This window comes from Dasypus novemcinctus, chromosome 21, assembly GCF_030445035.2.
Source record: "Dasypus novemcinctus isolate mDasNov1 chromosome 21, mDasNov1.1.hap2, whole genome shotgun sequence".
Lineage (NCBI taxonomy): Eukaryota > Metazoa > Chordata > Mammalia > Cingulata > Dasypodidae > Dasypus > Dasypus novemcinctus.
This window is the reverse complement of record NC_080693.1, coordinates 84,400,442-84,425,540: the sequence shown is the minus strand read 5'-3', so window position 1 is coordinate 84,425,540 and position 25,099 is coordinate 84,400,442. Positions and strand designations below refer to the sequence as shown.

At 50.3% G+C, this 25,099-nt stretch overlaps 1 protein-coding gene across 3 annotated transcripts in view; it reads right to left on the bottom strand.

The window, feature by feature from the left end:
* Nucleotides 1–25,099, bottom strand: part of RNF213 (ring finger protein 213) — a 130,144-nt gene that overhangs the window by 49,589 nt on the left and 55,456 nt on the right. For all 3 annotated transcript variants that reach the window (XM_058284850.1, XM_071210838.1, XM_058284849.2), the window contains exons 19-29: nt 22,692–22,865; nt 22,165–22,314; nt 19,072–19,658; nt 18,090–18,255; nt 16,964–17,181; nt 15,875–16,015; nt 14,784–14,948; nt 12,802–13,957; nt 4,864–5,054; nt 4,517–4,672; nt 91–3,687 (exon numbers count right to left, since the gene is read on the bottom strand). In XM_058284850.1, coding sequence (XP_058140833.1) covers nt 91–3,687; nt 4,517–4,672; nt 4,864–5,054; nt 12,802–13,957; nt 14,784–14,948; nt 15,875–16,015; nt 16,964–17,181; nt 18,090–18,255; nt 19,072–19,658; nt 22,165–22,314; nt 22,692–22,865 — 6,701 coding nt within the window. The remainder of the gene's footprint in view (nt 1–90; nt 3,688–4,516; nt 4,673–4,863; nt 5,055–12,801; nt 13,958–14,783; nt 14,949–15,874; nt 16,016–16,963; nt 17,182–18,089; nt 18,256–19,071; nt 19,659–22,164; nt 22,315–22,691; nt 22,866–25,099) is intronic.

The following is a 25,099-nucleotide window of genomic DNA, read 5'->3' as shown; positions in this document are numbered from 1 at the left end:
ACGCGGACGTGAAAGAATTCTTGATCCTAGGGATTCAAGGCATCTTAGGGGAAAAGGAGGATAAGGAGAAAATCAGAGAGAGAGGATCACCTCGGTGAAGACGGCCCGGCGCTCCCCGTCCACCGCAGCCAGGTGGGCCTGGAGGAAGTCTGCGAAGGAGTTGTGCTGCTGCTTATAAAAGTATTCCTGCGCCAGCGACTGCGCAGCAAAGGAGCCCAGCGTGGAAGCACTCAGTCGGACCACGGCGTCGGGCGTGGCGCACTCCAGCAGCGTCAGTTTGGCCTCCTCGGAGACCTGCTGGTAGAGGTCGTCGGTCAAGTCCCTGGGCCCGAGCCGCTCCACGGCCTGCAGCACCACCGAGGCACACGCGGCGGAGTGGAAGCCGACGAAGGCCTCGGACGGGCTGTACTTGTGTTTGGCCTTCACGGCTACGAATTTCTCCACCCACGTCTTGAGTTTCTCCACAATGTCCTTCTGCCACTTCTCCAAAACACTGTTGATATCCAGATAGTGCTTCTCCAGCCGGTTGATGAGGGGGACGGGGAACTGTTGATACACAACGTCCTTCTCCTCGATGACGATCAGGCGGAAGTCCGGGTGGACCCGGCACTTGACACGGTGGGTCCCCAGACCGAGGTCCACGTACTTCTGGCCGCCCAGGTAGACGTAGTACTGGTTGAGCGCGTCGTAGAGACTCTCGTAGAGGTTCTGCAGGTTGAGGAGGACCGCCGTCTGGCCGGTTTCCATGCAGATCTTCACTCGGTTGATGTTCCTGCAGATCTGGGTGTACTCCTGGTCCTTAGGGAAACTGGAACCGAAAATAATCTCCGGCTGCTGGTCCTCGCTGAAGAACGTCTGCTGGAGAATCTGCAGGGCCACGTAGTTTTGGGTCAGCACCAGGAGGTAGCGGGACTCGGCCTCTTCCAGCTCCCTGCCTGCCACCTTCCGGTGGTCGCCGTAAATGTTCTGCCTGATCAGCTGGAGGGTGCTCACTTCTTCGGGACACCTTGCCTCGGGCAAGCTGGCTGTGAAAATGTCCAGCGCGTGGATGTCATCCTTGCCGCTGAAGTTGCGGAGCACGGCCTGGGCGATCTCCTGAGGCGAAGGCTCCCTGTTGGACGCTTTCGCAGAGGCGAAGACCATCTTGATGAGGCTGTAGTAGTCCCGGAGGCCGAAGAATTCCTTGTCCTGCCTGAGACACACCGTCTCATAGGCTCTGGCGAAGGATGCAAAATACCCTTGGATCTTGTCTTTGATGAGGGTGTCGGAAGAGCAGATGCCCTTGGCGCTCTCGATGAGCTCCTCCTTGTTGGGGACGCCCCGTGACACAAAGATGCCCCTGTTCATCTTGGCCGGGTCCAGGGCCCAGTTGGAGATGCCCACAAAGCCCACCTTTTTGTGGGGGGCGGGGTCGTCGTCGATGCAGCCGTCTTCCAGCAGGGGGTGCAGAGTCTTCAGGGGCATTTTGGGTGAGTCTTCCGCCAGCCCCACCTCGTCCAGCACCACCACGGAGACGTACTGCTGCAGGTCCTTGCCCTGCTGGAAGCGGGCGCACTGCCTGAAGGTGCCGATGATGCCCTGGGGGGTGGAGTGCGGGCTGCACTGGAACGACACCAGGTGCACCTGCTTCAGGTTCCTGAAGAGGTCCGAGTAGGCCGCCTGGCCTTGCATGGCGTCCGCCACGATGGTCTTGGCAAGAGATTTGGAGCTGCCCGGCTTCCCCACGAGGAAGAGGGGGATCTTCAGCTCGATGCAGATTACCATCATGAAGACGTTCTCCTTCAAGGCCAGGTTCCTGGCGATGGTTCTCCGCAGCGGCACGCCGTTCAGGAAGAGATCCTGCGCCTGGGTTATTTCGTCCAGAATAAACTTGCTGTCGTTATACGGTTTGGGAAACAACCGACAGATGGCTTTCCGGTAGGCTTCCTTCGTCTCTAAAGAGGCGTGGTAACACACCCCGACGGCCAACACCAGCGACCACAGCACGGGGCACCGCCTAAAGCCCGTCTTGCCCGCGCTGGGCTTGGAGAGAAAGTCGCTCAGCTGGGACAGCAGCATCCCGCTGTGGTCGTAAAACCACCTGAAGACCTTCACGCAGCGCTCCACGTCCCGAAGGCTGACGAAGCCGCACTCGTTCTCTTTTCTTCTCATGAAACACTGCGAGGCAGCGAGCACCTCCGTGATCAGACAGGTTTGATTCTGATCTAGGTCGACGGAGCCCACCAGCCTCTGGACGATTTGCTGAATATACAGCTTTTCGGCAGTGTTGTTCAGCTGTCCGAAGTCCCACACCAGAGGAATCAGGCTGGGGGGCAGCGCGTGGACCCGGTAAACCAGCTGCCTCAGAGGAATTGAGCCGAGCTTCTCGGCAGTCTCCTCTGCCTGCACTCGGTACCCTAAACCCGCCGACTCCAGCCGGCAGATCATCTCTGGGGAGTGCTTCCGGTAAGGGTTGCAGGCCGCTATGATATGCAGACCAGAGGACCTCCCCAGGTCCTGCCCGTCCACCGTACCGTCACACAGCACTTCTTTGATACAGCTGACAGCTTCTGTCGTGTTGGCCTCGTCAAAGAACAGGGTGGTGTCCAACTGATGTCGTCCCGTATTGAGAATGGCGAGAAATGTGGCGTGCATGACCTGGGTGTAGATCATGTCGGCCGTGGTGCCCCCGTGGACCTTGACCAATTTCATCGTTTCAGCCTCCTTAACACCGCCATGCTGCAGGCTGCTGAGAAATCTAATGAGCCTGGTCTTCCCGCAGCCAGTTTCTCCCATGATGATCACGGGAATCCCGCACCGGAACCGCATCTCGATGGCGAGGAGCTTCAGCATGTTGTCCGTCGTGAGCTCGTAGGTTTCGTCAGGGTCATCGAGCCACTGGATTCCTAACACCAGGCCGAGTCTCTCCAGCTTCTCGTGCCTGGGCAGTCTATCAAAGTCAACGTTGAAGGGCACGCCCTGGTGTCGCAGCCCGTCGTACAGGTGTGTCGTCATGATGTTCCCCTTGATGACCTCCCCGGTCAAGGGGCTGATGGCGTCCATGCCGCCGTTCTGGTTGGGCCGGAGATGGAAGCCGATGAACGTCATGGAGACGTGGTCTCTGTTGAAGAAGATGTACGGGTGGGGCTCTGACTCCCACCTCTTTCGGAGACAGAAAGGAGCCAGGTCTTCTTCAGTGACCCCGTCCATGTTGACCAGGTGCTGGCCTGGGCTCTGGTCAGAAATGTTGAGTGTTGGGGTAGCGAAATCTCTCGCCATAAAGATCATGAAGGTGACCACGAAGTTCTTGAAGCCCCTCAGCGTGTCTCCAACAAAAGTGGGGTCACAGAAGAAAGAGCTCTCGCAGTCTCTGAGCTGGTAATTGAGGAACCGTGCAAAGTTCTGAAGCTCTGCCCAGGAAGGGTTGATGACCCCACAGTAGAACAAGAGGTGCTGGAGGCACTCCCCCGGGGTGCCTTCCACCGAGTCTTCTTGATATCGAAACGCATCCAGGTTTTCCTTCTGGTGGAATCGTTTTAAGTACTGGTAGGGTCTTTGGAAAGTTTCGCTGCGGAACTCGCTCTGGTCCATTCCCGGCTCCCTGGGGTTGAACGCAGGACTCAGCTCCATTTCCATCACCTCTTTGGGAGGCCGGCAGGTGACCTTCGGGAAGACGTCAAGGAAGCTGAACCGTGGGGCGTGTGCACTCTGGAAAGGAAAGAGGCCGATAAAAGGGTTATGACTAAATTTCCTTTTAAATGCTTTTGCATTTTAAACCTCCACGCAGGTGACGGGTCTTTATGAAAAGTCACTTCCACTGGGCAGCTTTCCCTTTGACACAGGCTATCTTTTACACGTTAAGGTTGCTGTGGAAGCTGAACCATGGGAGCTGCATGTGCCATCAGGAAATTATTTTCTAACTCAATTTCCTGAGACAACTTTTCCCCATGATACTAAGAACCAGTGTGGGTGTGAATATAAAACTCCCTTTTCTTAAGATAGTCAAAGAACAAAAGTGTCCTTCACAGCTCAGCTCGCAGCCGAGCGCTGCTTCTCCTAGCAAGCAGCCTCACCACATTCAAAGCCCATGCCCAGACCAGGACGTCCGGCCTTCATTTCGAAGCACGTGAGAAAATCCTGCGCTGCTAGGTAATGGAAGAGCATTCGCATTTACTGTAAACATTAAAAAATACTAAGTTTAAAGTTTATTTTTTCATCTTTTTAAGAGAAAATTTATATTTATTTAATCATTTAAATTATATAAAATAGTATAATGAAGAAAAGATAATGCCTCATAAACACAGATAGAAGAAATAAGCACTACAAATACATTAAAGCAAGAAGGTAATGGACCTCTAAGGTTTGATTTTTCTTCATGAAGACACTGTTCGGCTGTTTCACTAAGGCAGCCACGAAAATGTACCACTCCACTCCTCTCCACCCCAGCCCACTGCACTGCTGTCCACTCCACTCCGATAAGACCTGAAGGAATGAAAAACGCCTCCTGCACCCGTGGGGACGAAGCTCTGCCACCCACCGGTTTGGAAGGCCTCTTTGGCAGTATCGCGTTCTCTTCCAGGATTTCAACGATGTATAAATGGCACTGATTTCGAAGCCACAGATTCCCATTTATATCCATCAAGTACCGTAAAATTAGGAGTTTGAAGAGAAACCCCCAAATTCCAGTCTGCACCTGAAGAGAGAATGACATGGGTCTGACACAGACCAAGGACCGGCTCTACACCCCCCAAGGGTCCCCCTGGGTCCTCCCCCAAGAGGACAGCACGGGACACTCACACGTGAGGAGGAGGACGTCGGGAACCCCGGGGAGGACGCAGGTGGGGGCGTGGGAACCGCGTGCTCACCGACGGGCCAGACACTTACGGAGGAGGTGACATCAAAGTGGATGATCATGGGTCTGCTCTGGTTCTTGGCTATCAGGAGAGGCAGGAGGGAGCACAGGACTTTGTTTTCATCCACCTGAGGATCGATCAGTCGGATGATCTTGAGAGGCACTTTCCCTCTAAACTTCATTTTCAATTCGTGATGCAATCTCTTCACATAGAGAGATTTCCCTGGAACATCAAAATATGGAAAAGAGATTAGGGTCCATGGATGCGGACAGAGTCAGGGCTCCCGAGAGACGGATGTGGAGTCCGTTCTCTTGGGGGGACGTTCAGGATGATGTATGCAATATCCACAGACTGACGTAACTGAACATCTTTGAACCTTGCAATTGCCCAGCTATCAACCACTCCCTGTCCTTGCTGTGCCTGGCTTTCGAGGCAGTGATCTCAGTAAAACTCAAGTCATGGCCAAAATAAGGCAGGGGAGATGAGCAAGTTTTTTCCCAACAGAATGTAGTGTCACCACTGGAATAGAGCCAATAGTAAGAGAGAGGACTATTTCTTTCCAAATCTTTGGACGATACAACTTTTCACCTTGAGTGAGGGTGGGGTAGGAAACATGACAGTAAGTGAAGGTGATACAGCCTGTGCATTAAATCAAAATTATTTCCAAGAGTACCTAGTCTCCAAGATGGCCAAATAAGTAATATAGGCCCTACAGTCTTTGAATGTTCAGAAGGGATGTGAGACTGAGTGTATTCAGGGCTGCCTCCAGACGATGTGAAAGATATGCTAATCCAAACTGGCTTGGATGTGGAGAATATGTAACTCACCTGGAGGAAATAACCTATCTGACACTAAGATCTGAAGAACCTAACCAAAGGTCTGTTTACCATCACTGTTAGTCTTCCTAATCCTATATCCTCTGCATAAAAGGGTCTGGAAAAGGCTGTTCGGGGCTCGGTTTTTATTAGGACAAGAGTCCGCCGAGCCCGGCCGGTCGAAATAAACCAACTTCCTTCTCGGTATTCTCGTGTCCTGGCCTTCGATACCGCGCATACCCGAATTCTCCACTACAAAGGAAAGCCCGTAGAATCTTCTGAAGACAGAGCAGCAATGCCTCCTCCTGCCCTCACAACCAACACCAGCCCCAAAGAGGCCAATCGAGTAAAAAAAAAAATTGTAGTGCTTGCTTTGAGGGTGTGGCAGTTTGATATTACTTATGAATTCCAAAAAGAGATATCAATTATGTTTGTAAACAGGTCAGTTCCTCTGGGCATGAGCGTTTGGCTGACTAATACAGAATTTGGTACTCAGAAGTTTTGTAATTGAGTAAAAGGTTTTTTTGGGAGGAATTATGAAATGCTTGATAGAATAGGCCTAGATTGCTTCGAAGAGACTGTTAAAATAAAAAGATAAACAACCCATTTAAAAAACGGGAAAAAGATTTAAACAGATACTTCTCCAAAGAAGAAATACAAATGGCTAAAAAACACAAGAAAAAATGCTCCAAATCTCTAGCTATCAGGGAAATGCAAATCAAAACTACAATGAGATACCATCTTACTCCCATAAGATTGGCAGCTATGAAAAAAACAGAAGACTACAAATGCTGGAGAGGATGGGGAGGAATGGGAACACTCATCCACTGCTAGTGGGAATGCAGAAGGATCCAGCCATTCTGGAGGACAGTCTGGTGGTTTCTCAAAAAACTAGCTATAGATTTGCCATTTGACCCAGCAATTCCACCGCTGGGTATATACCTAGGAGAACTGAAAATAAGGACACAAACCGATATATGCACACCAATGTTCATAGCAGCATTGTTCACTATTGCCAAAAGTTGGAATCAACCCAAATGCCCATCAACGGATGAATGGATAAATAAAATGTGGTATATACATACAGTGGAATACTACTCGGCTTTAAGAACAAATACACTACAAACACACATGATAACATGGATGAATCTTGAGAACTTTATGTTGAGTGAAGCTACCCAGGCATTGAAGGACAAATACTACATGACCTCAATGATATGAAATAAGTAAACCAAGCTGCCTCAGAGAGTTAGAGACTGGATGATAGGCTTACAGGAAATTGGGGGTAGAGGAAGGACGTAAGCTGACACCTACATGGGTGAAACCTATGATAAGCTGAAGGTAAGTATTTGTACAAGGAAGAGATAAAATGGGGGCACAGGGTTACTTTGGGTGGGGCTTTGCCGGCTTGAGGGGGGCTAGGGATGGGAGGATGGGTAATATGGCCCAAGAAATTGGGGGGAGGGTGGGGCAACATACGAACATAGGAGATTGTCAGGTATTTGGTTGAGAGTATAATGCTGAGAAAACTTTTTCAAAAATATAATAAGGAAGGTTATCTATTTAAGATGCTTAAAGGGGATAATCTGATGCAGGACAGGCCCCTAGGGAATATGTGAATGCTCATTTTGCCAGAGTGGGTTATATCATTGGGTAGAGACCCATATAATGAGAGTGAAGGTATACCCACATCCTGGGGAGGACTGATGCCCTCAAATAGACAGTATCTCTCGAGAGAAAGGGTGGCTCCCAGGGCATTAGGGCAGTTGAGCATGTCAAGCCTTCAACACTGTTCCAAGTATCTCTGAACATGGCCCTTCAAGCAATGAAGATTGACTGCACTGTGGACCCTAAGGGGAGGGGGAAAGAGGTACTGACTAGATGGAACCAATGTAACTGTGTGAGCAATAGAAATGTTCCACAAGACTACGCAAGGATGGATAGAAGACAAGTAAAATTACACCAAAAATATATAGGGGCTGATAGGCTAAAATGTAAATCATAATGTAAAACATAAGATAACTAAAAATTTAGAAAATCATGGTCTAAAAATAAACCACAATGTAAACACAAATGTTACCTTGTTTGAAAGCTATTGTCTCAATATCTGTACATCAGTTTCGGTAAATATATTATGAATATGTAAAAAGATTATTGCTGTGGAAGGGAAAAGGTTTTATGTTGGATATGTGGGAGTACTATATATTGTATATATGAACTACTGTGATCTAAAACTCTTGTGAAGATAAGCTTAATAATTAGAAAAAAGAAAAGAAAAAGATAGGACATAGACACTGAGGAAAAGACGTAAGTAGCTGCCTGGCCAATCTGCATACAGGGCAACACTTATTACAGTGATGGAAGGCAAAACATCAAAATCAAAGCTTTTGCATTTTAAAATTTTTTGATACCCCAATTTATTTTTACCTTTATTTGTCCAAATTAATATGTATTCTATATCTAACCTTTATACTCATCGCTATATTCCATTTTACTATTAATAGAACCTCGCAATATATTGGGCTTCACTTTTCAGGAAGTTTTGGATCACAGAGAGGTTCAACAATGGCAGGGGAGGAATACTGGTGTGGGATGTTATTGACAGGGGACACATGGTTGGCAGGGAGTTCTCCAGGGTATATATACAGGGTACATAAAAATGTTTGGATATTTTCATAGTGGTTACAATTTAAAACAACTGAGGGAGTGCTGAGTTCTTAGCCAGGGGAGCTCTATCACAGTCCCTAAAGGAACAGCAACAATCCCCCAAGTGCAATGGCAAAGACCAAAAAAAGAAGGAAAGTCCAACAATGAGCCCTTGATACTAATGACTATGGTTGAGAGCCTGTGCACCTGAAATAAGAACAAGGCCTAGAGCTGTAGGGTGCCAAACAGTTCCCTTCTGAGAGCCTCTGTGTTTCTCAAATGTGGCCAGTCTCGAAGCCAAACTCTGCATGTAAATGCGTTGCCTTCCCCCCAGCATGGGACATGACTCCCAGGGATGAGCCTCCCTGGTGCCGAGGGATTACTACCAAGTACCAGCTCATGATGTAACTACAAAATGACCTTGAATAAAAGGGTCAACTCGGACCAGCAGAATATCTCAGTCTATATATAATACCAGGAGTTAAAAATGCTTTTTGACCTGAATCAAGGGGGAAATGGAAAGGACAAATGAGTTTATATGGCTATGAGTCTCCAAAAAGAGCCGGGAGGTTATCTGAGGGGTCACCCTTATGCACACCTCAGCAGAGTCCCAGAGACAGATAAAGTAGATGCAACCCTGGGTATTGGTTCTTCTGAGGGCTACAGAAACCCACAGATTCTATGGTCATGGCAGATGGAGTTCAGTGCCATGTCAGCTGACATTACTTTGGAGTTTGTGTTTCTGTGTGATGGAGCTGGACTCAGATGTGATCTTTGTTCACAAGCCTCTTCTGTTACTTTTACCGGAACTCTAGTTGGTGCTGGGGTTTAATATATACCCAGGGGACCTGAATCTCTGGACTGACCATATGATAGCCAGGCCCTGAGCCTCAAGACTTCAGCTCCTACATTCTGGTTTATTGGACTTACCCCACTCAGCTAACATGGAGTTGAAGAAGGTCAACCACCACACCATGGAGCCAAGAGTGTCTACAACTGAAAGCAGGAGGATTGCAACCAGCATCCATGTGGAATCTAAGCCCCCTCTTATTACAGACGTGGAGTGGACACAACCATTCCAAGGTCCACAGGATGGAGGAATAGAGTATGGATTAGAATGGACTTATTGATAATCTATTCATGAGCTATTGTGATGAGTAATTGAAGAAAATGTGGCATTGGTATGGAGAAAGTGGCCATGGTGGCTGCTGGGGGTAGGGAATGGGTGGAAGAGATGAGATGTAGAGGCGTTTTTGGGACTTGGAGTTGTCCTGGGTGATACTGTAGGGACAGTTACCGGACATTGTATGTCCTCCCATGGCCCACTGGGTGGAACATGGTAGAGTGTGGACTATGATGTGGACCATTGACGATGAGGTGCAGCGGTGCTCAGAGATGTATTCACCAAATACAATGAAGGTCTCATGATGATGGAGGAGATTGTTGTTATGGGGGGAGGAGCGGCGTGAAGGGGTGGGGGATATATGGGGACCTCATATTTTTTTAATGTAATATTAAAAAAAAAAAAGAAAAAAAAAGATACTTTTTATGAGGTCTTAGAAGTAAAGGATAAAATGATTACTGGAAACTGGAGGAAAGGCAATCTGTGTTTTAAAGTCTCATAGAACTTAGCGAGATTGACTCTTGATGTTGTATGGAAGGCAGAATTTGAAAACTATGAGCTTGGACATTTAGGAGATTTCCAAACTAAATGTGGAAAATGCAGTCTGGCTTCTCCTTGCAGCATACAGTAAAATGTTAGAGGAAAGAGATAAGCTGATCACTGAATTGTTGGGCACAAAGAAAACAGAAAACTAATCCTGGAAATTCCAAGCCTCTGGAAATCAAGCACCCAGATAATAGTACCCCATTTAAGGACTTCACTAAACCTAAAACTTGTAAATCAGGATTGAAAATGCAGTTACCCAGGAAAGACTTGTGTAAAGTCTTACTGTCTGATGGCTTGGAGCCCTGCTTACTACATGCTAAACTGACAAGCTTTTTGGGAAAGCTGTATGAACAAAACCATTGTCAACTTGGATGAAGAGAGACATGGAAAGATGGAAGGGAAAATGGCTTTAAGAGGAAAACCATGGAAGCTGAGATCTGGAATTACGACATCTCCTGGGGCCAAGACGGAACCCCACCCATGTGTGGAGAGAGTGAGTGCCCCGACAGTTGAAGAGGGTGTTCAGGGAGCGTTCTGCTGCCCCAGGCTACAGAGAGAGGGAGGAACATTCGCTAAGGGTGGGGAAGAGTGAGGTCAACACTCCATAAGGGGAAGAGGATGTGGCTCAAGAGATGGAGCTCCCGCCTAGCACACGGGAGGTCCCTGGTTTGGTTCCGGGGCTTCCTAAAGAAGACAGCCAGCTGGCGTGACAGGCAGGCGCAGTCAGCTGATGCAACAAGAGACACAGGGAGGAAATGCATAATGAGAGACACAACAAAACAAGGAGCGATTATGCCCCTTGCTCCCACACTGGAGGTCCCAGGTTGGTTCCCAGTGCCTCCTAAAAAGAAACAGGGGGGAGTGAGGGGTATATGGGGACCTCATATTTTTTTAATGTAATATTAAAAAAAATGAATAAAGACAAAAAAAATAAAAGCTTTATAAAATTTTTTTAAAAAAAGGGAAAATCATCTTGCTACAAAGTGAAAAAAAAAAAAAAGAAACAGGGAAGAAAAACAGACTTGGCTCAATGGATAGAGTGTCCTTCTACACATAGGAGGTCCAGGGTTCAAACCCAGGGCCTCCTGACCCATGCGGTGAGCTGGTGCGTGCAAGGAGTGCCCTGCCATGCAGGGGTGTCCCCCGCGTAGGGGAGCCCCACATGCAGGGAGTGCGCCCCGTAAGGAGAGCCGCCCCACACAAAAGGAAATCCAGCCTGCCCAGGAATGATGATGCACACACGGAGAGCTGATGCAGCAAGACGACACAACAAAAAGAGACACAGATTTCCAGCGCCGGGAAGCGGACTTGGCCCAATGGGTGGGGTGGCCGTCTACCACATGGGAGGTCTGCAGTTTGCTTCAAACCCTGGGCCTCCTTGACCTGTGTGGAGCTGGCCCATTTGCAGTGCGGATGTGCACAAGGAGTGCCCTGCCATGCAGGGATAGGGGAGCCCCACGCACAAGGAGTGCGCCCCGTAAGGAGAGCCACCCAGTGCCAAAGAAAGTGCAGCCTGCCCAGGAGCGGTGTCGCACACACGGAGAGCTGACACAACAAGATGATGCAACAAAAAGAAACACAGATTCCCAGTGCCGCTGATAAGGATAGAAGTGGTCACAGAAGAACACACAGCGAATGGACACAGAGAGCAGATGACTGGGTGTGTGCGGGGGTAATAAATGAATAAAACTTTAAAAAAAAAGATTCCCGGTGCCGCTGACAAGAATGCAAGCGGACGCAGAAGAACACACAGCGAATGGACAGAGAACAGACAAGGGGGTTGCGTGGGGAGGGGAGAGAAATAAATCTTAAAAAAAAACCCCAAAAACAAGACAGACATAGCAAGTGCAAACAATGAAGGGGTGGGGAGAAATTAAATAAATAAAATAAATCCTAGGGAAAAAAATAGAATCTATGAATCAAAACAAAAACAAAAACAACACCCCAAGGCCTGAGAGGCGCAGGTTGGTCCCCCGTGGGTTAGGGACGGTCACCGGCTCGTTGCTCTGAGGGGGCGGGGCCTGTAGGCCAGAGATGAGGGAGGGTGCTGCCTCCTCGCACTGCGCTAAGGGGGTTCGGACTCCACCTCTGAGGTCAGGTCAAGTGTGGCCATCACCCCGATGTCCTCGGAGGGTGAGGTCTGGAGCTCGGTGGCCACCCAGATGCTTGGAGAGGGTGGAACTAAGAAGATGGCCATTGGGCAAGCCGGTGGAGAGGGGGTTCCCCACGAGGCCCCAAGGAGAAGAAACCATCGTCTTGAGAATGGCCCTTAGACTTGGACACCTGGAGAGCACCCCGCAGGTCTATGGCACCGTGGGGGACCCCTGACTCATATTTCCCCCCCATTTCTCCTTATAGCAGCACACATGCTCATCCTTCCTCCATCCCTTTGTATACTGGAGGCGGGTAAACTGTTCAGTAAGTTTCAGGGTTCTACAGCCAGAGGGACTTTGCCCCAAGACCAAGTGTACTTCTACTGCGATATGATTTTGTGCTTAGCATTGTTACTGACTTAAGGCGTGGGATTTGTTTTAAATTTTATATACTGTAATGTCTTTTTGGAATTCAGAGAGTATAGTGAGGCAGTCTGACATTATTTATATTTCCAAAAAGAGACATTGGCTGTGTCTGTAAACGGGCCTGTTTCTCTGGGCAGGCTAATGCTGAGGGCGGGGGCACTCGGGAGCTGCCCAATCCCAGAAACCAGGAGAGAGAGGGCGGCCCACTCCAGCACCGGCCCCGGCGGACCCCGGGAGGCAGGCGGGAACCCCCGACACCAGCCTCCCCCGAGCCACGCCCCTGCCCCGGGGAGGAGGGCCCTCGGCGCCACCGTCCTTACCGACTCCAGCTCTCTCTGATGTCACAACCCCAACACACATCCGGTCCCAGAACACCGCGGCGGCCGACGGGGTCCGCTCTGGGACCTGGAAGTGCCGCGCCAAGTAGGCCCGGATGTCCTCGAGCGACGCCTGGGGTGTGGCGAGCACCTTGTACTGGCTGAAGGCCGAGGGGAGGTAGCAGTGCTCCCGGGCGCCGTCGCACAGCAGCACGAGCTGGTAGTCGTCCCGGTGCGGGCGCAGGAGCAGGCTCTGGAAGAGCGCCTCGGCCCGGCAGCCCACGTCGTAGCTCAGCTGGTCGGCGTGCAGCAGGCTGTAGACCCCGCGGCCCCACACGCCCGGGGCCAGGCAGCGGCGCAGGAGCAGCGCCACCTCCTCGAAGGACGTGTCGGGCGTGCAGAGCAGCACCTCGTCGTAGGTGGGCAGGGGCTGCTCCGGGGCCTGCATGTAGACGGCCAGGGCGGCCGGCAGCACCTCGGCCTGGCCGCAGACCACCAGGTTGGGCTGGCCCACCTGCAGGCCTCGGGGCAGGGGCCGCTCCACGGGGGGCCCGCCCAGGCTGGCCAGGCGGGCCAGGCAGCGGCCCAGCGCGTCCAGGTCGAGGCAGTTGGGCAGGAAGGCGCCCACGCACTCCATCGACTGCTCCGTGATCACCTGCAGCTTGGCTGGCAGGTCCGACACCGAGCCCAGCATCAGCGGCAGCTCCTCCAGCACCGTCGTCTCCCGGCGCCGGCGGGCCTCGCTGTCGGGCCCCCCCAAGGCCCTCGCCACCTCGCTCGCGGTGCAGTCGCCTTTGATGAAGGACAGCATGGTCAGGGCCACCTGGCTGGGGACCGGCTTCCTGAGCTCTGTGCTCAGGTAGACCAGCTGCTTGGCAGTGTAGAAGTTGAGATGGAAGTGCTCAGTCCGTTTCTCCAGCACGAACTGCTTCCAGCGCTCCAGGAAGCACTCCATCTGCCTGCAGAGGGCCTCCAGCAGCTCGGCCACCGGCCCGCGCCCCAGCAGCTTGCCCACCGGCTCCCAGGCGGGGTCCATGAGGACGGACACGCCCCTCCTGGGAGAGCAGTACACCTTGGCCGTCCAGGCTCGGAACAGCACGTTCCCGGCGGCGTGGAGGTCAATGAAGGACTGGGCGAGCCTCTGCACGTTGCAGAACACCTGTGGGAAGTGGACGCGGGAGGTGGCCATTACAGAGCTGGGCGAGGGAGGCCCAGTGGTCTGCAGTGACCAAAACGGGTTTACGATTTGAAGGACTGGGCTTCGTTTCTTTCCAATGAAATGTGACCCTGGACAAATGATGTTTCACGACAGGCCTTCCTTCCTCGTTCACGGAATCGGCCTCTCGAGAGGGCTCTCTACTGTTGTAGAGATGGAAGGACAGCACTTTAAAGCACAAATGGACTTGGAAGGAATAGAATAACAGAAATCAATAAAACAATAAAACGAGGAGACTATTACCTAAACCATCGTGCCTTCACCAACACGGCTACTTATGCTTTTGATGAAGGCTGGCATCCAAATCTTCGAATATTTTGGATTTCTGGAGCAACTGAAGTTTCCCATCCCCTGGGTCACCTCCTCTCCCTTATAGTGGACTAACTGGCAATTTGTTCTATGGAGCCTAAGAAGTGGTTGTTGATGTGGGGTAAGGGGGGTTGGGGGATATATATTTTTTGAATGTACCATTTTTTGTGATCTATGTATCTTCAAAAAAATATAATTAAAAAAAAAAAAAGCAACACCTGCTAACCGAGGGGCTACCACACCTTCAACTTCTCTCACTGGATTAGGAATGTGATCCAACATCAAGTTCCTGCAAAGTCCTTAGCACAATACTCCAGCGATTTAACCATGGAGTGATTCTGCTCATCAAATTCAGACTCAAGCCACTTTCAGCTTCCCAAGCACAGGCGCGGGCGTCCCCGGCTCCCAACGGCGAGGCGACAACACCCTGCCCAGCCCCCACGCGAGGATGAGGCCTCACCTCGGAAAACTTCTCCACTTCCGTGTTGTTCTGCTCTTTCTTGCCAGACATCAGCATCAGCTTGTTCAGAAGCTCCTTCAGCTCTTCTAAAGAATACTGCCGCGTTTCCTCGTAATCCCCCTCGCTCTCAGGAAGGAGCAAACGGAGGACCGTGTCTGGGGAGACCTGGGGAAGGCCACACGTTCAGAAGTGGCCCGGTGGGTGCCAGCTGGGCCCTGAGCCCCAGCGGAGTGGCTACTCCTACTCTCTGGTTTGTTGGACGTAGGCAAGTCAGCTATCAGGGAGGTGAACAAGGTTAACCACCACACCAGGGAACCGACCGTGCCAACAGCTGCAAGCAGGAGAACTGCACCCATCATCCATGTGGATCTAAGCCCCCTCTTGATCTAGAGGTGAAGGGGACATCATCATCCCAGGCTCCACAGGATGGAGGAGTATAACTAGAGTGGACTTACTGGTGTCTACTATAAAACGACTGTGGCGAGTAATGGAAGAAACTGTAGCACTAATGTGGAAGAGTGGCCATGGTAGTTGCTGAGGGCAGGGAGAGGGAAGAAGAGATGTGATGTGGGAGAATCGTCAGGACTTGGAGTGGTCCTAGATGATATTGCAGGGACAGATGCTGGACACTGTATATCCTGCCATAACCCACTGAATGTACCGGGGAGAGTGTGAACTACAGGGTAAACTATTATCCACGTGGTGCAGCAGTGCTCCAAAATGTGTTCACCGAGTGCGATGAGTGTGCCGCAATGATGGGGGAGGTTGTTGGTGTGGGAGAAGTGGGGGGGGAGGTGGGGGCGATACGGGAACCGCTTATGTTTTTTATAATGTAACCTTTTTTGCATTGTACGTATCTTCAAAAAAATACAATTTACAAAAATGATGGGGGTGGGGGAGTGGGATGTGGGTTATATGGGAACCTCTTATGTTTTTTTAATGTAACGTTCTATGTGATCTATTAACTTTAATTTTAAAAGTTTTATAAAAAATTTTTTTTAAAAATAAAATAAAATAAAAAAAAAGAGATCGCCCGGCAGGCAGCAGCCCGGCAGCGGCCCCTCGAGCGCTGCCCAGGGACTGGGGCTCACCTTCTGCCAGTCTCTTGGGGCTTGGAGGACATAAATGCCTGTTCTGTTGATGGCTGTGGCCAGCGTCAGGGACGAGAGCTCCACAGACCCGTGGCTCTCCTTCACCGTTTTCAGCCACTCCAAGTTCCTGGCAGAATCACGCTGTTGGGACAAAAGTGGAGAAAACGGGCTGTGGCGCACGCGCTCTCCCTCCTTCCCTACCTTCTCTCGGCGAACTCCTACACAACCCTCCTTGCCGGAGGCCTTCCCACCTGTGCCTGCCACGGCACCAGGGGCCGCTCCTCTGCGCTTCGCCTGTTCCGTGTGGGCACCCGTGCCTCTGACCCGCCAGCTTGTCAGAGGCCGGCTACCCGTGTCCCTGGCTGCCGTGCAGAAGGCGCTCGGCTCTTATTTGTGGACGAGTAGGTGGGGGTGGGCGGTGCAAACCCTGCTCCCCGTTGAAGGCTCCCTCGCCTGGGGCCCCACAAGGATCCCCGGGCAAGGGATGCCAGCTGGGACGGGGCCTTGACCTTCCCAAAGGTCCTTTGGTGGCCCCCAGGTACCATCGGAGGAATTAGGGGAAAAACTTCAGCTTCTAGCGGAGAAAGTGGAAACAGCCCCGTTCTCGCATTCCTCTCCCCTCCTGGCAGGCTCGGCGGTCCCGGGGCTGGCGCAGCCTTTGACAGCCCTGCTCACCGGGCAAGTTCTGTGGTGTAAGCGTAAGAGCCCCTGGTGCAGTGTTCAATTCAACTAAGTGTTCGTTTTTTTCTGATAAAAAATTAATATACACAAATGGTGGAAAATACCAAAAAGTATACAGGATAAAATTTCTACCATTTAGAGAGGGGAGTCATCACACGTTTTGACCTTTTTTGTCCTTCTCTGTTTTGTATAGTAGAGGACTATCGCTGACATGCAGTTCTGCATCCTTTTTTTGCCTAACAGGGGAGAGAAAGCATCTTCTCACACCAAGAGCCGTTTTTAAACACCACGTCAGAGTGGCTGCACAAAGCCGGCCCTGGGATGTCCGTGTGTGCTCTGGCACCCCCTCTTGTTTTAAGAAATGCTTTATTGAACCGAATCTGCTCTGGAGCCAGAAACAAGACTCACCAGTTTCCCGGGCAGGAACGAGTCGTTCTCCAGAGCCTTCCACAGCTCCTGCAGCCGCTCCATGAACTCTCTGAAGCCGGCCCTCACGTCCAGCTTGTACAGCAGCGGGGCGAAGCCCTGCACGGCGTCGTGGAAGCAGGCGACCCGGTCCACGTCGATGTCGTTCTCCCCGGCCGAGATGGAGGCCAGGTCCACGAACACCTTCAGCTCGTTGATGTCTTAAGAGGGGACAGGGTCGGCGTGGGAGCGCACCACGTGAGCGTGGCCCTGAACGAAGCTTGAGGGGTGCTCGGGGCTGGTCCCACGCTCTGCTCTCACTGAGAATCAGGGCGCCTCTTCTTCTGCAGAATGTGTTTTTACCCCTCACCAATATCGACCCTTTCCTGAACAAAAACCACGTCCCCGGCACCGTCCTCGGCTTTTGAACAGCTGATTTCATTGAATCCACACACGACCCCCATTTTGTACAAGAAACTAAGGTTCAGACAGTAAATGCTGTGTTAACGGTTATCTTTAAAAAAGCAAAACCCTGAGATACATCCTCTACATTCTCCATCACTGGTCAAAGGCTGTGAGCCAAGGGGACAGAGCCTGCTGTTGAAAGCAGGGAGGGAGCTCCTGGTGAGAGATGGAGCCAGTGCAGCCTCAAGGCAGCAGGTGGCAGCCTCTGCAACCCTTAACCACGTAGAGCGCTGCCAGCCTGCCCCTCCCCTTCCGCTTCCGCCTTCCTGTCTTACCTTCACTTCACCCTCTCTCATTCACTTTGCCACTAAGTCACCCAAAAGGTAAAAACGCGGCAGAGCCCTCGACTGCAGACGAAATGCACAAGTCAAGGAGGACGCTGAAGAGGGCAAGAGCCCCCCTCTCGTCTAGTCAAAACCAACTGGAGGGAGGGATTTTAAGACAACGGTCCCCGGCTGTTCACGGCAAGCAGCGTCAGCGCGGAAAAACGAGCGGCAGAGGACATCGTTCAGACGCCTGACCGTGGGAAACAGCGTCCCGACAGGACCACGCGCCGCGCGCCTGCCTCAAGAACAGAGATGACGGCTCTGCGTCCTGCAGGGAGACGCGGCCGAGGGAGGGACGTCCCCGCAGAGCCCGGCCGCGGCGCCCGGCAGCGACTTACCCCCGAGGGCCTCCCGGATCCAGTTGACGAACTCCCTGCACAGGGCCAGCTGCTCCAGGCACCGGTGCCGCTCCTCGCTGATACCCTGGAGCAGCCTTTTAGCCTGGATTAGCTGCTGGCTGATCTGCTTCAGCTTCTCGTGGCGGAAGTTTTCAAGGGCATCGGTCTGCAAGACAAAGTGTTACTGTGTCCAGAAGGGGCCAGCTGGAGCCCCAGAGGCTCTGGGGAGCAACCGTGCGCCGGATGGCTGGCCCCCTCCCAGGGGTCCTGCTGGGGCGACAGCTCGTCCTCGAAGGGGCTGAGGTTAGGATTTAGAGACGCTTCACTGCCTTTTCCCCTCCTGTGCCAGGCACTCTCCTGAGCACTCCACGTGGATTTTAAAAATCGAATCCTCACGCTGACCTGCCAGGTATAGGTTTTTACTGTTTTAGAGGTAAAGAAATTAAGCCTAAGAGCCGTGTCTCGCTCAAGGATCCGCTGCTGGGAGTCAGGCTCGGTGTGCCTCGTCCCAAATTCCATGCTTTCGATGGTCGCACCTGGCTGGACGGTCGTAGGGGCCACAGCCCACCTTGCACGCTCACCTGGAAAACCAGGCAGCAGAGCCTTGCTCTTCATTCCACCAGAAACCAACTAGCCACTCCTTCTAGAACTAGGGGACGTGGTCGGAGAGCCCATAAAATAAATACAGCTGTTTTCTTCTACAACCCTAGGAAATCAGAAGACTCCGTGAACGTCTGACGCCTCCAAGGGTCGTCGGCCCTGCCTGGATTCTCGCTCCGCTCGCCCAGGCACACCCTCGCCAGCCAAGGGGAGCCTCGCTCTTGATCATCACGGGTAGGAATGAGGCACAAAGCACGACACGCGCGTGAGCCTTTGAACGAGGCAACGTGATCGCCCCGTCCCGTTCTTAGACGCCAGGAAGCCCGTGGGCCCCAAGGGGCCCAAGTGGGGGCCCCCCAGGAGTCCCCGGCAAATAACTTACAAAGTTTAATAAAGTGTGAAGCACACCGAAGTTGCCAGTCAGGCCCAAGTTCTCCTTGACCTTCAAGATGACCTTGGCGGAGCTAACGGCCTGGTACAGGTGATGGTACTCCTTGATCTGCCCGACCCGCTCCCCGATCCAGACCTTCTCGGAATTCCCAATCACGGCGCACATGGCCTGGAGGTCCGCCGCAAGGTCGCTGTACTTATTTACAAAGTCTTTGAAGATGACATCGATTTTTGCAAAGGTGACATCTCCCGACTTCACCTCCTGATACAGCTGAACGAACTTCCTGTAGCAAGGTATGTACAAACAGTTATACGCATCTTCCAGTTGAATTGGCCCCCGTTGCGACTCCTCGTCGGCTTTGCTCAGCAGCTCTGCCTCTTCTTCCCAGAAGATATGGAAGATGTGGCTGTCCTTCAGCAAGTCCATCTTTGCAGCCATTTCCCGGAGCTGGGGGCTCAGACTGTAAAAGGTCGCGAGCTCCGCGGCGGGGGCAGCGGGCGGTCTCACCGTCACGGCTTCATCTAATCTCTTACTGCCAAGGACCTCGGCATGTTTCTGTGCGATCTCTCTGAAGTCCACTTTTGAAACCACAAAAAAAAAGCCAAAGGTCAAAACTGTTATCACCACATTATCTTATTTTATGAAGGCAGACGTTCCTGTCCTCATGTCTCTAAGAAAACGGACATGGACATACTTCCTGGTCCTTTTTTCTCAGTAGGAATGCACAGGTCTTTCCCACCCCCTGGGGCTCACCAGCTTTGTGATCGAGAAAGCACTGTAAGCTCTGGTAAAACACGCGTCTATGTTCACTCCCCCCCCACGGCCCTCTATAATGACAGAAAAATATTTTTTAAAAAGTGACAAATCTACAAAAATGGAAAAAGTAGAAAAGCAGACAGCAGAAAAATTTCGGAAGCTGACAAGTCACTGTGCCCGTGGCGGATGATTTGGGAGACGCTGGGGGCGAGCCAGAGTGATGCCACAGAACTCCCGTAAAGCACAGATATCATCCAGGAAACTGGAAGCTGGGAGGTGGTGATAAAATAAGGAGGACACGGTAAAAGCCGAAATGGTTAAGTCTGCTAGTTTGTACCCCACCCCAATCTACAGAGCACACCCCACGTCCTTGCAATGCATAGGTGGTCTCTTTTCGAGGGAGGATGAATAAACAGGCTTCTCCAGATTGCCAGATAGAATAAAGGCATTTCCAGGGAAGCAGATGTGGCCCAAGCAGTTGGGTGCCTGCCTACCACATAGGAGGTCCCAGGTTTGGTTACTGGTGTCTCCTAAAGAAGATGAATGGACAGAGAGATGACGCGACAGCTGACGCAATGAGATGATGCAACGAAGAGACACAACAAGGAAACACAATGAGAGACACAAAAAAGCAAGGAGTGGAGGGGGCTCAAGCCATTGTGTGCCTTCCTCCCACGTGGGAGGTCCCGGCTTCGGTTCCTGGTGCCTCCTGAAAAAAGGAAGAGCACACAACAAACAGATACAGAGAGTAGAGAGTGGGTGCAAACAATGTGTGTTGGGGAGGGAAATGAATAAAATAAATCTTTAAAAAAATTAAAAATAAGGGCATTTCTGGGCATGTTCCCTTTCTCAGGAAGCAAGTAGAGGACACATGCTGTTACAGTAAAGGGACAAGCAAGATGAAAACATAAGCTCCAAAGAGGAGACAGAGGGGGAGGGGAAAGCAGGGACACATGACTGTATGAATTTTGGACACGGCAAGCCCTCCAGTCCTCTTTTTCTTAATTCTGTAAATTAAATATATATGAGAGCTGACATGAAACATTCAACAGAAAGGGTAGATGATCAAGTTGAGGAACTCTCAGAAAACAGAGCAATAAAACAAAGAGATGGAAAATGGGAAAGAAAAATAACGAAAATTAGGTGATCATTCCAGGAGGTCCAATACCCAATTAATACGAGTTCCAACAAGATAAAAAGGAGGGGAGAATATAATCAATGAAGTAATCCGAGAGAATTTCTAGATTGGAAAGACCCATGTAATGTCCAGCAAAATGGATGGAAGATAGATCCATGTCAATTATTAGGGAATTTCATAATACTAGAGGCAAAAAGATCTCAAGAGCTTTCAGAGAGAGCAAGAAAAGGTTACATTCAAAGGATCAATACTTAGAATTGCACTGTAGAGACAAAGGAACAAGGAATTTAAAATTCCAAAGGAAAATGATTTGGAATCTCCAATTTTATACCTAGCTAAGCTCTTAACCTAATATGAGGGTAGACATTTTCAGACATGCAAGGAATCAAGAATTTAACCTCCCAGGCCTCCTTTTTCAGGAAGGCAAGAGAGGGTATGTTCTACTGAAATACAGGAATAAGAAAGAGGAAGTCAAGGCTTACTGAAGTAGATCTAAGAGAGAAGGGATGGGATTCCCTGGAAGGAAGATCTGGGGCGACAGTCTAGTTTTGAGAGATTCCTTCTGACAAATAAAACTGATTGTCTTGAAAGGAAATCCAGATCTTCAAAGAGTGTGTTTGGGATTGATTTTTGATGGGGAGCAAAAATCAATAAATCAAAAACAAAGCATAAGACAAGACAAGAATTATAAGTCTAGAGAAATAAAGTTTGCACAAAAAAACGTAAAGCAATCATGGCCCACTCAGGGATCAGTTGTAAACGGTGCCTTTACGTAGTCGTGGTCGTGTGAACCCCCAAAAGTTATCCACCTCAAGTTACGTTATAACTGGGAGCAAGGGGGGTGGGAAGGTTAAATGTGCAGGGACACAGAATGGAAAAACAGGGAGATCTAAAATCCTCATCTTCCACAATAAATAATGCTTAAATATGAGACGACACTCAAGCATGTTATTTAGAGATACGGAAGCAAATTCGAAAACACCCCACGCTATCCAAAAGAAGTGAAATTGATTCCCCCCATAAAGGAAGAAATACACATGCAGGTATCCTTCATTAAAATTAAAAATAAAAAAAATAGAGTCTCCCCCCCAAAATAAAGCCCTGCCATTTTCATGACTCTGCATTATACTCTCCTCTAACCCTTCTCCCCTTGAGACCCCTCATTTTGTTCAAGTTCTTAAGCATCTCACCTTGTATCAGATGTTTCACCTTCTCACAAATCTTGAGGAGACTGTCAACCTGACTTTTCTCTCTCTCTAGAAATGTCAGCTCACCCATTCTCCAAGACAGTACTTCCTGCATATCGTGTTTTAGCTCCTGGGGTAAAAGACTTTTGTTCTCTGGAAAAAAACAAAAAACCACAAGTGTAGCCCAACAGAGGAGCAGGCGCCCCTTTTCCACGGCACCCCGTTTCCTCCGCCTCCCTCCTGAAGAGGCTCCACCTTCAGAGCTGGGAGGATTTCCTGAACTCTCTCAGTAAAGCCACTCATCTCAGCCGCACAGAATGAAAGCAGACCCAGTGCTCTCGCTCTGCTAGTATTTTACCACTTTCCCATTATTTTCCTAAGAATTATAAACCACTCCCCGGCAAGTTACTGGCAAGTAAACGCTCCTCATTGGAAACACTGAAGGGCACCCCCTTTGCTACTGCGAGTGCACGGACCCCTCGCCTTGTGATTCTCAGGACCTGAAGTCCTGATGTCAGCCTGATACTTACTTATTTGCCAGATGTCGAGAAACTGCTTCTTGTGTTTCCTGATGAGGTCCAGCTGTCTGACTAAAATCGTTCCATTTAGGACACGACCAGCAACTTGTGTGAACACGGAGTCAGCAGTGGCCATCAACTTCTTGCCCTCCTCTGTGATATTTGCTAGTAGTTTCCCATCAGAGCCTGTTCAGGTGACGAACGCAGGTGAAACAGTGGGCACTCCACTTCCTTCCCACCTCATTTCTTCTAAGCATGGGAACTCCCGGTAATTTGTCCTGACTTTTTTTTACCCGTGAAAAATACCCAGATTCAACTCCGAAACAACTTCCTTGCTGATGAAGAGGATTCCCTGAATTGGCTGGGAGAGGCACATCTCTCGAAATCCTACACCTGCACCCTTTTGCTCTACTGATTGTCTTTCTTAAACTAAAAGTGCTGTCCTTTGAAGTTCTCCCATGTTGAGAATTCCTGCAGCAGAAGGATGAACTGCAGCAGGGACACCTGCTGGGCAAGGCTCCCCTCAAAATGGCTCTAAGGAGGCATTTTCATGGCATGTGGAGACGTGGACATGACACTGAGTACAGAGGGCAGCAGCTGGCTTTACATTCTGCCACTCGCGGCTGTCTTGCAAAACTTGGGATCAAGTTATACGGCAGAGTTTTTAAATACTCATAGTTAAACCACTGGAAGATTTCTCTCCCCGTAATATGAGGGTCGTATAGTATTATGAGAAGACCATGTTTATTTGTGCTATTAAAAACAGACAAAGCAGCTTTATTTATCATTGCCAAAACCTGGAAGCCACTAAGAAGTCCTCCAGCAGGTGGGCAGATAAACAAACTGGTCCATCCATACAACAGAAATACCCCTCGGCAGCACGAAGCAGCCATCAAGCCACAAGGAGACATGGAGGGACCCGAGGTGCATGTTGTTAAGTGAAAGAAGCCAGCCTGAGAGGATACAGACTGCGGGATTCCAATAGAAGACACCATGGAAAAGACAAAACGACAAGAGATGGAAAAAAGATCAGGGGCTGCCAGGGGTTGGAGGGAGGGAGGGAGGGATGGATGAATGGGTGGAGCCCAGGGAATTTTTAGGGTGGTGGAACTATTGAGTGTGATGCTGTAATGGTTATATGACACATGACTATTGACTGTACAGCATGTGCACTCTAATGTTAATGATAGACTTAATTATTAATGATGTGTCAGTGCTCATCAGTTGTAACAACAGTACCCCACGAATGCAAGATGTTCAAAATAGGGGAAACTTGGAAGCGGACTTGGCCCAGTGGATAGAGCGTCCGTCTACCACATGGGAGGTCCGTGGTTCAACCCTGGGCCTCCTTGACCCATGTGGAGCTGGCCCACACGCAGCACTAATGCGTGCAAGGAGTGCTGTGCCATGCAGGGGTGTCCCCCGCGTAGGGGAGCCCCACTTGCAAGGAGTGCGCCCCGTAAGGAGAGCTGCACAGTGCAAAAGAAAGTGCAGCCTGCCCAGGAATGGCACCGCACACACGGAGAGCTGACACAACAAGATGATGCAACAAAAAGAAACACAGATTCCCGTGCCGCTGACAACAACAGAAGCAGACAAAGAAGAACATGCAGCAAATGGACACAGAGAGCAGACAACAAGGGGGTTGGGGGGGGAGGGGAGAGAAATTAAAAAAAAAAAAATAGGGGAAACTGTGTTTGGGGGGGCAGATAGGAAAGCTGTACCTTCTGCTCAATTTTTCTGTGGACCTGAAATTATTCTAGAAATAAAGCCTATTAATTGAAAAACCCACACATGTTCTAGTCTCCATCAAGTAGCTTTTTTTTAAATAGGTACCAGGGCCAGGGATTGAACTTGGGCCCTTGTAAGTGGGAAGCCGGCACTCAACCATTGAGCCACAGCGGCTACTCCAAGCTGGTTTCTCTGTTTGCTTGTTGGTTTGTTTTTTGTTTTTAGGAGGCACCAGGGATCAAACCCGGGACCTTGTACATGGGAAGCAGGTGCTCAGCCACTGAGCTACATCCGCTCCCCTCGAGTAGCTTTTAGTAATTGGCATGGCGCTCGCATAGTCATCATCTTATAGTTTAGCTCCACAACCACCTTGCCACATAGGGAACTTAGCTCTTTATGTCTGTCCCAGTTATTTTAAAAAACTGAGACTCAGAGTTATCTAACCTGGGATTTTTAGTTCAAAACAGTGCATTTCTGCTAGATCTGATTATAACAACTTGCATATGAACTTGAATATAGAGTTTTAAGGGCCACCATATCCCCTCCTTTTCGACCACAGAATACTTGGGGCACAGTGAAGAGGTGGAAGAGTCAGAGAGGATTTAATTTCTTATTTAGGTCATCAGTGTGGGTTGGACATTTACACTGATTTCAGCATAACCAAGTAGCTTCTAGAGCCAGGGTCTGAA